Source organism: Bufo bufo, chromosome 1 (genome assembly GCF_905171765.1).
Source record: "Bufo bufo chromosome 1, aBufBuf1.1, whole genome shotgun sequence".
NCBI lineage: Eukaryota > Metazoa > Chordata > Amphibia > Anura > Bufonidae > Bufo > Bufo bufo.
The window spans coordinates 509029747-509044355 of NC_053389.1; the positions used below are offsets into that span (position 1 = coordinate 509029747).

The 14609-nt window shown below is 41.4% G+C and overlaps 1 protein-coding gene across 1 annotated transcript in view; it reads right to left on the reverse strand.

Annotated features, from left to right (window-relative positions):
• Positions 1-14609, reverse strand: part of DOCK4 (dedicator of cytokinesis 4) — a 321839-nt gene that overhangs the window by 46915 nt on the left and 260315 nt on the right. The window contains exons 38-41 of the mRNA XM_040411036.1: positions 5836-5922; positions 4553-4657; positions 3637-3778; positions 1693-1859 (exon numbers count right to left, since the gene is read on the reverse strand). Coding sequence (XP_040266970.1) covers positions 1693-1859; positions 3637-3778; positions 4553-4657; positions 5836-5922 — 501 coding nt within the window. The remainder of the gene's footprint in view (positions 1-1692; positions 1860-3636; positions 3779-4552; positions 4658-5835; positions 5923-14609) is intronic.

Genomic DNA, 14609 nt, shown 5'->3' on the forward strand with positions numbered 1-14609 from the left:
GCATGCCCAGTCGAATTGCAGAGGTCCTGAAAAAGAAGGGCCAACACTGCAAATACTGTCTCTTTGCATAAATGTCATGTAACTGTCGATAAAAGCCTTTGGAACGTATGAAGTGCGTGTAATTATATTTCACTACATCACAGAAACAACTGAAACAAAGATCTAAAAGAAGTTTAGCAGAAAACTTTGTGAAAACTAATATTTGTGTCATTCTCAAAACTTTTGGCCACGACTGTACATTAAAATTAATGTGGAAATCCCAGAATCCCACAAATGACAGCAAGACCAAGCATCGATTTCCAGCCTTAGAAGAATGCCTCCCCCTCGAGATGATCTTCCACCTTTCCCTACTTTTATAAAGCCCCCTGCCACTTCTTGGATTCCGATAATTGTTCTGACTCTCCCACACACAAGCATGCTTAGCTTGATGGTGAGAGGGGAATAAGCCACTGCCAGACACATCTGGAAGTGGCTTATCTGCTGTTTAGAAACACAGGATCAGGCATGTTGAAATCCAACATGATCGATCCTTCTTTTAACAACAAGTGGGCAGTATTTAATCCCTGCTGGATGCAGAAGTTGTGTTCATGCCATTGGGGCATCTCTGTCCCTTGATGAAGTGCTCATTAACATCAAGTCCCTACGTGGGCGAGAAAAAGCTACACAATGAAGGCTACATGATGAAATTGTACAAGGCATTTGCATAGCAGCCTTCCCCTCTTACTAGCCACTTCAGTAGAGACAATATTGCATTTATGGCATATCCTGTGGCCATGCAGAAATGTTTGAGATGGGAATACCCCTTTAATAGTACATACTTGCTAATAGTAACTAATAGTGAGAAGGAAATTAATTTAATTAATTTAATTAATTTTCACTTTAATTTTTACTTTTAATTAATTAAATTAATTAAAAGAATTGTTCAACTTTTTAGAAGTGATGGCCTATCCTCAGGACAGGCCATCACTATCGGATCGGTGGGACCCGACACCCCTCACCCCCACCAATCAGCTGCTTCAATGTATAGGTTACACAGCTGGTCTTCAGTGGACGCAGCTCTGTAGTTCTGGCATACAGTGAAAGAGTTGATTAGCAGGGGGTGAAGTAGGGTGCCACACCCCACCGATCAGATGAAAAACTGGACAACCCCTTTAAGTTCATACCTATTCATTCCCTTTAAGTTAGTATTAGAGTAACACCAGTTATAGACCTTCATTTACTATAACAATAATGTCAAAGAATCTCATGCAGGAAGAGTTGCTAACAGTGGAGACTCTTTACTGCTATATATCAGTAAAAACATATACACATAATATATACATATATTTGTTTATTATATATTTTTTAGTTAGTTTTGCACTAAATCACATGCACAGTCCTGTGAAATGACCCTGTCAAATAAGAACCTATCTTTAGCTCGAAAAAATCTCCAGAGGACAAAAGTCTTTTCAAGGGATCCACTTCCCCATTTTCATCCGGATGATAAACGTTTCGATGTACGGTAATTGAAAGCTATCTCTCTCTGTGCTGGGAATATTCAAATGCAAAGTAGTCATTTCTACTAACACAAAATTCCTTGTGTTATATAGCAGCCATAGGAAATGTGCCCTCATCTGCACCCTGCACACTCTTAAAGATACAGTACACTGCTCAGCAGGAGACTGGAGAATGGTTTGCAGAAGCGCCTTTTACCTTGAATTCATTTTCCTTGTCCTTTGTGCCCTTATGGAAAGGTCTGTCATAACGGAATCTCCAAATGTGATTTACTTTGTAAAAGCTTTTGATATTATCAGGAATACCCTCTCTCTGAAGAACCTCTTGGCTTTCAGGAATAGGAGTGACTGCATAAATCTGTAAATCTAGGAGAAGAGTTAAGGCTGATCCAGAAGGAATGAAACTAAACATATATTCGAAATATATCATAAGACAAATAACCAATCATATTTTTTACGTCTGCCTTCCATTTTAAACAATGACAGCTTGAAGTACATGAAATTTTAAGGACTTAAAATGTTTTTGTTTTTTATGTATTGAGGTATGCACACGACCGTATTTTTTCGCGGTCCGCAAAACGGGGGTCCGTTCCGTTTTTGTGCGTCTTCCTTGATTTTTGGAGGATCACCAGACATGAAAAGTGAAAAAAAAATCTAAGTCAAGTTTGCCTTGCAAATGATAGGAAAAAAACGCACACGGATCACGGACGCGGATGACAATCTTGTGTGCCTCTGTGTTTTTTCACGGACCCATTGACTTGAATGGGCCCGCGAACCGTTGTCCGTGGAAAAAATAGGACAGGTCATATTTTTTTAACGGACTGGAAACACAGATCTCGGACGCGGATGACAAACGGTGCATTATCCGAGTTTTCAACGGACCCATTGAAAGTCAATGGGTCCACAGAAAATCATGGAAAACGGAACAATGGACACGGAACACAACAACGGTCATGTGCATGAGGCCTTAATCTACAGAATCTGCCTTCTGTGTTAACATAGTAACATAGTATATAAGGCCGAAAAAAAGACATTTGTCCATCCAGTTCGGCCTGTTATCCTGCAAGTTGATCCAGGGGAAGGCAAAGAAAAAACCCTGTGAGTTTTTTTTTTTGTTATTGTGGATTGGGAAGTAAGGAACCAGTACTACTAGTAATACTAAAACAGTAAAACAAAAACAAACAAGTTGGAAAACTGTAATATGCCAAATTTTTGGTAAACTTGGAAACAGATCTACAGTAATTGCAGATGGGATGGAAATAGGGTTACTGAGAAAATGACAACTTTTAGATATTTTTTTAAAAATAATTATCATTATACCTGACACACTGACTTCAAAGAAACAGGGAAGCAGTAGAAATAGTAACATAGTAATTCAATGGAAATATAGTGGAAATTTTACAGAAGCAATTTGGGTATACATAACATTGAAAAATAAACACTTAAATAAGGGACTGTTCACATCTTATTTTTGCTGTCCATCAACCATTTCACCATTTTTGTTGCCCAATGACGATTTGAATGCAGTAATATAGTATTGAACATATTACTTGCTGTATCCATTCTAACTAGCCAACCGTAGTGCAATAGTGCCTGACCCCCACTGGTGGACTCACGTTCTTGTGAATGCTGAGACAACCAGCGATTAAACACACATCTCTTACCCTGTGGATAGGGAGTAAGTATCAGTTGCTACAATCCACTTAATGTCTAGAAGATTTTAAAAAAGTTACAAACACCAACCACTCACCGCCTACTTTTTTTTTTTATAGGCTTCATATTTGTATTAATTAAAGGCAACTTGACATTAAAAGGGATACGTTTTTACGTAAAAAACATATGAAAACATATGGCAACATATGGCAATATGGATGGTAAACATTTACATTTTGAAAACAGGGATATATGCATTCATTTGCATAAGTTTGCATATGCTTTTTCCTATACAGTTAACACATATGCTAAGCATGCATTAAAGTGAAACAGCCCCTAATAAGAGAGGGATTTCCCACAAAAAAGAGCAATCCCACATAAAGCAGAGCTATTTTAAGGTTGTCTAAATGTCATTAATGGAGTCCAGGTGATATACTGAAAAAGAAGGAAAAGCATGTATGCCTGTGGACTCATATTGTTGAAAGGATACACTGTGCTTCTGCCTGGAAGATCGTTTCATCGGGCTGGTTGGCATGCTGCATTGCAATGGCATGTGGGAATTCTGTAAGCATGCGCTGCTGGAAAGCTTCCAATCTCTCATAGTCATGGCCCCGACAAACAAATTCCTTGTTCTGGTCATGAGAGAAGTTAAGTAATTACCATTTCAGGTTAATTAACTATTGTATCCTCTTCCAGAACAAGAAAACATAATAACTGCAAAGTGTGTGCTAAGCTATAGGTAATTATAAGAAGGAAAGAGTAAAGATATGCTATAAAGAGTTTTACTTCTAATGATATTGGCCCAATCTAGTGCAATCTATAAGAATATGTGAACATGGTCTCTGTTCACAGTGGAAGTATCCAGTTCCTAAACAGACAATTTTAGTATTTTTCCCCAATTGCATATATTAAAATTAACTAAAAAGTATACCAAACATATACATTTTTACATTAACCCACTTCCTACCATAAACAATTTTAATTTTATTTTTCGTTTTTCACTCCTTGCTTTCCAAAAGCCATAACTTTTTTATTTTTCTGTTCCCATAGCCATATGAAAGCATATTTTATGCAAGGAAAGTGGAAGTTTCTAATGGCACCATTTAATTTTCCAGATGATATATTGGAAAGCTGAAAGGGCTCAATAGACCCATACTATGAAAAGGCTCCCAGCTGCCATAGTAAAACAACTCCAACAATCTAGCCTCCAAATGACTGCTTAGATGCAGTAGTCACAATTGACCAATGCACCCGAGTGGTCAAATGTCCATGATCCATGTGTAAAACAGCAAGTACCCTGTGGTTATGTATGGCAGATGTTAGGAAGGGGTTAAACAGAACCCTCAAATAAACATATGCCTTATTTTTGTTCATATTCACTTTAACAACCTACGTGTAACACTTACTCTTAAAAAGAAAGGAAATTTCTTCCCATAAAATCCAACCCGAAAGAACTCTGGCTCCAGGCGCTGTTGGTCCATTATTTTATCATACAGCGATGCTTCCATCATCTGTACAAACAAAGAAAATATGGCTTATGCTGAGGCAGTCACCACACGAAACACATATGACACCTATTCATCTTAGGCTCATGTACAAAAAGCCTGTATTAGTGGATGAAGACCACATGGCTGCCTAGTTAGCAGCGGTCCAAGATCTGTGTGCAGCTGCACAGGCTCCATCACATGGTGTACGTATAGCAGTGCTTTCTTGGTACACATGTAATCGGCAGAAGCATTTTCTGCTGGATTCAAAAGGGAATCTGACAGAAAACCATAGTGTGCCTTGGCATGCTGCGTCTGTACCCGAGATTCTAATGGAAATATGGTGGACTTGTCAACAAATATCTGATGTATAGCTGACAGTTGTCTATATCATACATAAGCTCTCATCCAAAAGAAAGAAAACTATCTCATAAGAGCCAAACCAGAGCCTCCTCCAAAAGAAAAAAGGGGCTCACATGCAGATGGATCCCCCTTTATTTTGGAGGAGCCTCTGGTGCAGGGGGAATGAGATCTTCTTTCTCTTGGAGGAGATGCATACCTTCTTTGATGGATTCTGCTGGATCTCTTTACCTAGAAGCAGTACCCTCTCCCCTGACTTTCAGTGCATACATAGATAGTTGTAGAGCTAGATGGCATTGCCCATTACACTGGACCATGCTGTACCAGTATAGTGTTACAAATATAAAGCTAGGGCTACACCTGGATATCTTGTTGCTATATATTTTTTTATACAGTGATCGAAACCTTAACAAGCGATTTTCATATTACTCTACAGAGGACAAACGCAGCTACTATTTTTTTTAAATCAATCAGAAACCCCAGCATGAAGCATCTGAGAAAAAACACTACTAGTGACCAGCTTGACCAGAGCTATTTTAAAAAGATTTTTTTATCACAGCAATATTTTTTATCACAGCGATATTTTTTGTTGGCAGTGATAAAAGTCTAGGTGTAACATTAGATTAAATATGTCACAAGCACAGGTTATCAGCTGAACATTAAAAACAAATTGCACATGTGTGCGGTTTTATATTTCTTGCTATATATTACGGTATGTTTCTCTGCATGGACACACAGAGCTTTAACATTCTTCTCTATTATAAACCGTAAAAATATAAAGTATTAACTCTTCTAGGTTCTTCTATACTACCGAAAAAGAACATTAAGTCATTGGTGTCAGTTACCCTCATTTTGCTGAGATTCCTGTAGTCATAATAGTTTTCGTACTGCTCAGCGAGTTTCCTGCAAAGTATTATTCCATTCTCCCAACACTGTGAATAGAATTGAAAAAAGTGAAAAATCTGTGAACTATGGCAGGAAAGGTAATAAACCATTATTGGTGTTTTCTTATTTCAAACAAAATCAAAGAAGTAAAGAGAAGTATATAAAATCCTTTAAAACGTTGTTGCGACCATGATATAAATGTATCCCCTATCCACAGGATAAGGGGATAAGTAGCCAGTGAGGGCAGTCCCATACAGAATGAATGGAGCGACAGCGCACATGGTTGACCTCCACTCCATTCTTCCAGGGAACTGAAAACCTTGGAGGCCAAGGCCATGGACACCTTTGACATGGTAATGATTTGTTCGCATGTTGACTTCCAGTTTCCAACCTCCGTCTAGTTTCAGGCTTTTCTGATGTGGATGTCTCACCCCAGGTAATACATACTGGCGTCAGAAACTATACAGTGGCCAGAGCCGGAAGAAGAACTGAATGGGAGCTCAACTACAGAACACTGGCATCAGAAACTACACAGCGGACAGAGCCTTCTGTCCAATGTATAGTTTCAGACACTGGCCACTGCCCGAAACAGCTGAGTAGTGGGAAGGTCGAATGTCAGACCCCAACATTCAGAGCAGAGTGCATGATGATCTCGCGCGCTGGAGGAAGCATGCTGTGCAGTAAACAGAGGGAGCTTGCGCGATCACCATGCACACTGCTCTCTAGTTCTCCAGGCCATGAACAAGGTTCAGAGAGTGGACTGAAACATTATTGGAAGTTATATTTACTTGAGTTGTCGCCGGGTTTATACACTAGAAAGTCAGAAGTTGCTGAAGATTAAATTTTTTTTTGCTTTCCAAATCTGCAGTTCCTTTATATATATTTTTTTTACATTTTAATAATCAGGGGAAGTACCCATGAATTCGACACTGCCAAATAAATACCGTACATACAGTACAGACCAAAAGTTTGGACACACCTTCTCATTCAAAGAGTTTTCTTTATTTTCATGACTATGAAAATTGTAGATTCACACTGAAGGCATCAAAACTATGAATTAACACATGTGGAATTATATTCATAACAAACAAGTGTGAAACAACAGAAAATATGTCATATTCTAGGTTCTTCAAAGTAGCCACCTTTTGCTTTGATTACTGCTTTGCACACTCTTGGCATTCTCTTGATGAGCTTCAAGAGGTAGTCCTCTGAAATTGTTTTCACTTCACAGGTGTGCCCTGTCAGGTTTAATAAGTGGGATTTCTTGCCTTATAAATGGGGTTGGGACCATCAGTTGCATTGAGGAGAAGTCAGGTGGATACACAGCTGATAGTCCTACTGAATAGACTGTTAGAATTTGTATTATGGCAAGAAAAAAGCAGCTAAGTAAAGAAAAACGAGTGGCCATCATTACTTTAACCTCTTAAGGACATAGGGCGTACAGGTACGCCCTTGTGCCCTGGTACTTAATAACACAGGGCGTACATGTACGCCCTGTGTATTTTCGATCACCGCCGCGCGGCGGGCGGTGATCGGAACCCCGTGCCTGCTCAAATCATTGAGCAGGCACTTGGGGCAAATGCGCCGGGGGTCCGGTGACCCCCCCATGTATGCGATCACAGAAAACCGCAGGTCAAGTCAGACCTGCGGTTTTCTGCGTTTCCGGGTTGTTCGGGTCTCTGAAGACCCGATAACCCAGAACAGGATAGTGATGGTGGTGTGATTTCACCCCACCAATCACCATCCAGCGATCCTGAGTGGTGATGGTGACTCCTCCTCCTTTTGTGTTCCGGAGCCGGAGGAGAGAGGAGCTGCCTGCACGTGTGTCCACCATCGCTGCCAGCACCCCCAGGACCTGATCTGTGCCCCCAGGACCCGATCTGTGCCCCAGCACCCCCATCAGGTACATAGGGACAGCATAGGGAAAGTTTGGTTTAGGCAGGGAAAAAAAAGGGAAAGTTAGTTTCTGAACTTCTCTTACTTTGATTGCATCACCCTAAGTTAGGGTGTCTGGGGTCCACAGCACAGCTGTGTGACCCTAGACCCCCCAGGGGTGCTGCCACTTACACCCCCCCACCCCCCCCCCCCCCCCCCCCCACCTTTTTTGGGGTGCATATTATTTTTTTTTTGTGTACGCTGATTGTGGCCGGCACTTAGTGTCCGGCCATTGTTAGCGCATCGCACACCCCACCGCTGATCAACTTCGGACGGTTGATCAGCGGTTTTGATTTTTTTTCCCCACATTTTTTGCCCTTTTTTTAGTTAGTTTATTTTATTTTTTTTCTATTAGTTTTAGGGTGAGTTCGTGAACACCCGTGCCCCCACACACACGCACACAAAATAAAGAGTTACACACACGCACATATACACGCAGACACACACTCCCCTATGGCCCGCCGGACGTTCTCGGCCGAGGAGGCATACGCCCAGCTTGCCTCCGACTCCGAGAGTCCCAGTGAGGATGAGGATGACCCCACATTCCTGTTGTCATCCGCATCCTCCTCATCATCTAGCGATGATGATGAGCCCGAAAGGCGGCGGAGCAAGTTGACCGCCATGTTAGGGACCCTGTGGCCCACACTAGTACGAGCAGCTCTGGGGCTCATACTGGTTTCCCGGCCCACCAGTTAAATCCACCGGAGCCCCCTGCCGGTGAACTTGTCTGGTGTAGCCCAGAGCGATACGAGCCCGTGATTCCTGATTTTGTAGGCCAATCAGGAATCCAGATTTCCACAGTGGGCGACACTGAATATGACTTTTTTTGTCATTTTTTCAGTGACCCACTGGTAAATCTGATGGTGGAGCAGACGAATCTGTACTCCCAACAGTTCGTCGCTCAACACCCGGGCTCCTTTTTGGCCAGGCCCGGTGGCTGGACGCCGGTCAGTGCAGCCGAAATGAGGATATTTTGGGGCCTCGTGCTGCATATGGGCCTGGTCAAAAAACCCAGTGTCAGGCTGTACTGGAGTGGGGACGTCCTATACCAGGCCCCACTTTACAGTACAGCCATGACACGCTCCCGGTTTGAGGCCATCCGGAAATGTCTGCATTATTCCGATAATGCAGCATGTCCCCCCCGAGGTGATCCTGCCCATGACAGTCTGTATAAGATACGGCCGGTCATCGATCACTTTGGGGCCAAATTCATGGAGGCCTATGTACCTGGAAGGGAGGTCGCGGTTGATGAGTCTCTCATTGCGTTCAAGGGGAGACTCATTTTCCGCCAGTATGTGCCCTCCAAGCGGGCGAGGTATGGCGTGAAGCTATACAAAATTTGTGAGAGTACCTCAGGGTACACTTACAAATTTCGTGTGTACGAGGGGCGAGATTCCCGGATTCAACCCCCAGAATGTCCCCCCACTCTGGGTGTTACCGGGAAACTTGTGTGGGACCTTATGTACCCACTGCTGGATAAGGGTTACCACCTTTACGTGGATAACTTTTATACCAGTATCCCCTTGTTCCAGTCCCTTGCAGCCAGATCCACGTCCGCTTGTGGGACCGTGCGGAAAAATCAACGCGGCCTCCCTGCCCACCCCCTCCAGGTACCTATCCCCAGGGGTGAGACCCATGCCCTTACCACTGGAAACCTGTTGCTGGTCAGGTATAAGGACAAGAGGGATGTCCTTATGCTGTCCACAATTCATGGTAACGGCATCACCCCTGTCCCTGTGCGAGGTACCGCGGCAACGGTCCTCAAGCCCGATTGTATCGTCGCCTACAATCGGTATATGGGAGGAGTTGATCTCTCTGATCAAGTCCTCAAGCCATATAATGCCATGCGCAAAACCCGGGCATGGTACAAAAAAGTTGCGGTCTACTTGGTGCAGGTTGCCATGTACAACTCTTTTGTACTATCCCGAAGCGCTGGCAGCACAGGGACATTCCTCCAGTTCTATGAGGCAGTCCTCAAGACCCTGATCTTTTCGGACCGGGAAAGAGCAGGCCGGAGTACCTCGGGAACTGTAGGTGCCTGGATCGTCCCTGGCCAACACTTTCCAGGTGTGGTCCCCCATACTGGAAAGAAGGGACGAACCCAAAAAAAGTGCAGAGTGTGTCGCAGGAGGGGGATACGGAAGGACACGACTACTCAGTGCGACACGTGCCCCGATCATCCGGGCCTCTGCATTGACGGTTGCTTCAGGGAGTATCACACTTCCATGGAGTACTAAATTTATATCCCAATTTAGCACTGACATCGGATAAAAAAAAATGGTTCTCAGACCTGAGACACCCAAAAAAACTAAAATAATTTATTAAAAGTAGACATATTAGGTATCGCCGCGTCGGTAATAATCTCCTCTATAAAACTACCCCATGACCAACCCCCCCAGATTAACACGGTCAAGAAAAAAAAAAAAAAAAAGGTGCAAAAAAAGGTTTTTTTTTTGTCACCTTACATAATAAAAAGTTTAATAGCAAGCGATCAAAAAGTCATATAGCCCCCAAAATAGTGCCAATAAAACCGTCCGCTCATCCCGCAAAAAATGAGATAATTGGATAAAAAAAAAAAATGACCCTTAGACTTTAGAGATACCCCAAAAAAAGATTTGTATCAAAAAAGATAATATAGTCAAAAACCTAAATAATTGTAAAAAAAAAGTAGACTTATTAGGTATTGCCGCGTCCGTAAGAATCTCCTCTATAAAAATATCCTATTACCTAACCCCCCAGATTGACACGGTTAAAAAAAAAAAAAAAACGGTGCCAAAACCGCTATTTTTGGTACTTTTCCATTTCAATCCGTTTTTTCCGGTAACAAAACAAGGGTTAACAACCAAACAAAACTTAATATTTATTACCCTGATACTGCAGTTTACAGAAACACCACATTTGTGGTCGTAAACTGCTGTATCAGTAAAAGGGAGGCCGCAAAAGAAAAGGACTGACATGGTTTCTGGAAGGCCGATTTTGATGGCCTTTTTTATTGACACCATGTCCCTTTTGAAGCCCCCCTGATGCACTCTAGAGTAAAAACTCCCCAAAACTGACCCCATCTAAGAAACTACACCCCTCAAGGTATTCAAAACTGATTATACAAACTTTATTAACCCTTTAGGTGTTCCTCAACAGTTAATGGCAAATGGAGATGAAATTTCAGAATTTAAATTTTTGGTAACCTTGCCTCACAAAAATGTAATATAGAGCAACCAAAAATCATATTTACCCTAAAAATAGTCCCCAAAAAAATGCCACCTTATCCCGTAGTTTCCAAAATGGGGTCACTTTTAGGGAGTTTCTACTCCAGGGGTGCATCAGAGGGGTTGAAACAGGACATGGTGTAAATAAACCAGTCCATAAAAATCAGCCCTCCAAAAACCAAACGGCGCACCTTTCCCTCTACGCCCTACTGTGTGCCCGTACAGTAGTTTACGGCCACATATGTGGTGTTTCTGTAAACGGCAGAGTCAGGGCAATAAAGATAGTCTTGTTTGGCTGTTAACCCTTGCTTTGTTAGTGGAAAAAATGGGTTAAAATGGAAAATTAGACAAAAAAATGAAATTCTCAAATTTCATCCCCATTTGCCAATAACTCTTGTGCAACACCTAAAGGGTTAACGACGTATGTAAAATCAGTTTTGAATACCTTGAGGGGTGTAGTTTCTTAGATGGGGTCATTTTTGGGTGGTTTCTACTCTAGGGGTGCATCAGGGGGCTTCAAATGGGACATGGTGTAAATAAACCAGTCCATAAAAATCAGCCCTCCAAAAACCAAACAGCGCACCTTTCCCTCTACGCCCTACTGTGTGCCCGTACAGTAGTTTACGGCCACATATGTGGTGTTTCTGTAAACGGCAGAGTCAGGGCAATAAAGATACAGTCTTGTTTGGCTGTTAACCCTTGCTTTGTTAGTGGAAAAAATGGGTTAAAATGGAAAATTAGACAAAAAAATGAAATTCTCAAATTTCATCCCCAATTGCCAATAACTCTTGTGCAACACCTAAAGGGTTAACGACGTATGTAAAATCAGTTTTGAATACCTTGAGGGGTGTAGTTTCTTAGATGGGGTCATTTTTGGGTGGTTTCTATTATGTAAGCCTCGCAAAGTGACTTCAGACCTGAACTGGTCTCTAAAAATTTAGTTTTTGTAAATTTCTGAAAAATTTCAAGATTTGCTTCTAAACTTCTAAGCCTTATAACATCCCCAAAAAATAAAATATCATTCCCAAAACAATTCAAACATGAAGTAGACATATGGGGAATGTAAAGTCATCACAATTTTTGGGGGTATTACTATGTATTACAGAAGTAGAGAAACTGAAACTTTGAAATTTGCTAAATTTTTACAAATTTTTGTTAAATTAGGTATTTTTTGGTGCAAAAAAAAATAATTTTTTGACTTCATCATGAAGTACAATATGTGACGAAAAAACAATCTCAGAACGGCCTGGATAAGTCAAAGCGTTTTAAAGTTATCAGCACTTAAAGGGACTCTGGTCAGATTTGCAAAAAATGGCCTGGTCCTAAGGTGTAAAAAGGCTGTGTCCTTAAGGGGTTAAGAAATGAAGGTCAGTCAGTCAGCCCAAAAATTGGGAAAACTTTGAAAGTAAGGGCTATTTGACCATGAAGGAGAGTGATGGGGTGCTGCGCCAGATGACCTGGCCTCCACAGTCACCGGACCTGAACCCAATCGAGATGGTTTGGGGTGAGCTGGACCGCAGAGTGAAGGCAAAAGGGCCAACAAGTGCTAAGCATCTCAGGGAACTCCTTCAAGACTGTTGGAAGACCATTTCAGGGGACTACCTTTTGAAGCTCATCAAGAGAATGCCAAGAGTGTGCAAAGCAGTAATCAAAGCAAAAAGTGGCTACTTTGAAGAACCTAGAATATGACATATTTTCAGTTGTTTCACACTTGTTTGTTATGTATATAATTCCACATGTGTTAATTCATAGTTTTGATGCCTTCATAGTCATGAAAATAAAGAAAACTCTTTGAATGAGAAGGTGTGTCCAAACTTTTGGTCTGTACTGTATATCTCAGCTTCCTGGTGCCTTTAATATTGAGCATGACTGCACTCATACTTGACTTTTTAGGTTTTCAGAGGAATTACATTTTTAAGACTATGGACACATTTGGAGTTATTTTTTTTCATCACTGCAATCTACTCATTTTGGGCAAAAAAATATTAAAAAAAATCACTTTTTCTGTAGGTTTTCATTAAAAATTTTCAACTGGTTTTCTTTAGTGCATCTGTAGAGCGTTGCTTCCCCCTTCTCAGTGAATCAGTCAGAGAGTTGCTCCGATGGCTTGATCTTTAGTCCCGACAGTTTACAAACATTCATTATAGCTAAATTCTTATCAAACCGATAACCATCTAGCTATAATGTGTGTTTATGAGTTGTTAGAATAGTACAGATAAGAGCCATAGATCAAGTAATCAGAGCACCTCTCTGATGAATTCACTGAGAAACATGAAGCAACAGTCTGCACATGCGATGAACGTGAATAGAGAAAACTTAGGAAAATAAAGACCAAAAAAGTCCTTTTTAGTCCACAATGAGTGGGGCAATTGTTGTTATCTTTGCAAGCTAAAGGCATCCATAGACTTTCACTTGTACCATACTGCAGTTTTCAACAGATTTTTCCTTAATCACCAGATACGATACGAGCCTGTATGGCTACAATAATAAATACTTCTGACAACTGTGCCATAAAAAATATCATGATACATTGTCTTCAAATCATTTTCACCCAAATGGACGCGTTCTTACTGTGTAAACTGTATGGACAGTGCTGGAATATATACATTTTGTCTCTACAGAATACATTGCTTGTTGCTAGGAAATGCATAGCTCGTATGTGAATACCTTCGGCGCTCCGTACCTTGCCAGAACACGCTGCACAGGGAACTTTGAATCACTGAGCCGGAGAAGCTAATTACACAGTAAATACTGGCAGTCATTTCAAAGCATAAGGGGAAGCCTTGGCAGGCAGCTCGCTCACAACACAATGAAGCTACGCAAAGTTTTAGATTATAGGTGAATAATATTAGATATGGTAATATATCAGAATATCAAAATGTTAGCAGTGAAACAAAGTCCTGCGCAGGCTTTTAGACTGCTGTTTGCCAAACACTGGATTGGTCAACAGCCATCTCTTCTGGACCCCCCACAGACATGCATGCTCAGTTTGGCGTATGTTCCCAATAGGGAGAGTGGAGTAAGCTGCTGTCAGACACTTCTGGCAGCCAACTATCTGCCATCAGGTGAGAGTAGGAAGGTCCCCATTCGCAATAGATGGTTATTTTAGACTAACATACCTCTAATGTATATAGAAAGCTTAAAGTGTTTGTCCTGAATTATAAAAAAAAAATAATAATATGGCTGTCTGTTTTCTTCCAGAAAGAGCACCACACCTATCTATAGATTGGATCTGAGGTGCAATACCAGATACAATGAAGTGAATGGGGCTTAGCTGAAATACCACCCAACCTATGGACAGACGTAATACTGTTTCTGGGAGACAGCCATGTTTTTCTAATTATGGAAAACCCATTTTAGTGTAAGAATTGCCAGATGGTAAGTATCACTGAAGTGTTTATCCATAATCTGTTATCTTTCATAACTTGCACATTTCCATCATCAAGGACATATAGAAAATAAGGCTTCTCCCAACTTCCCAAGTATGGATATGCTTTTCCCAAGTGGCATCTTTGATAGCCCTGGTGCAATGTGCATCTCTCATATGTGCCCTGTGAGTCCACATTTCCAATGATTGCTATGTATGCACAATC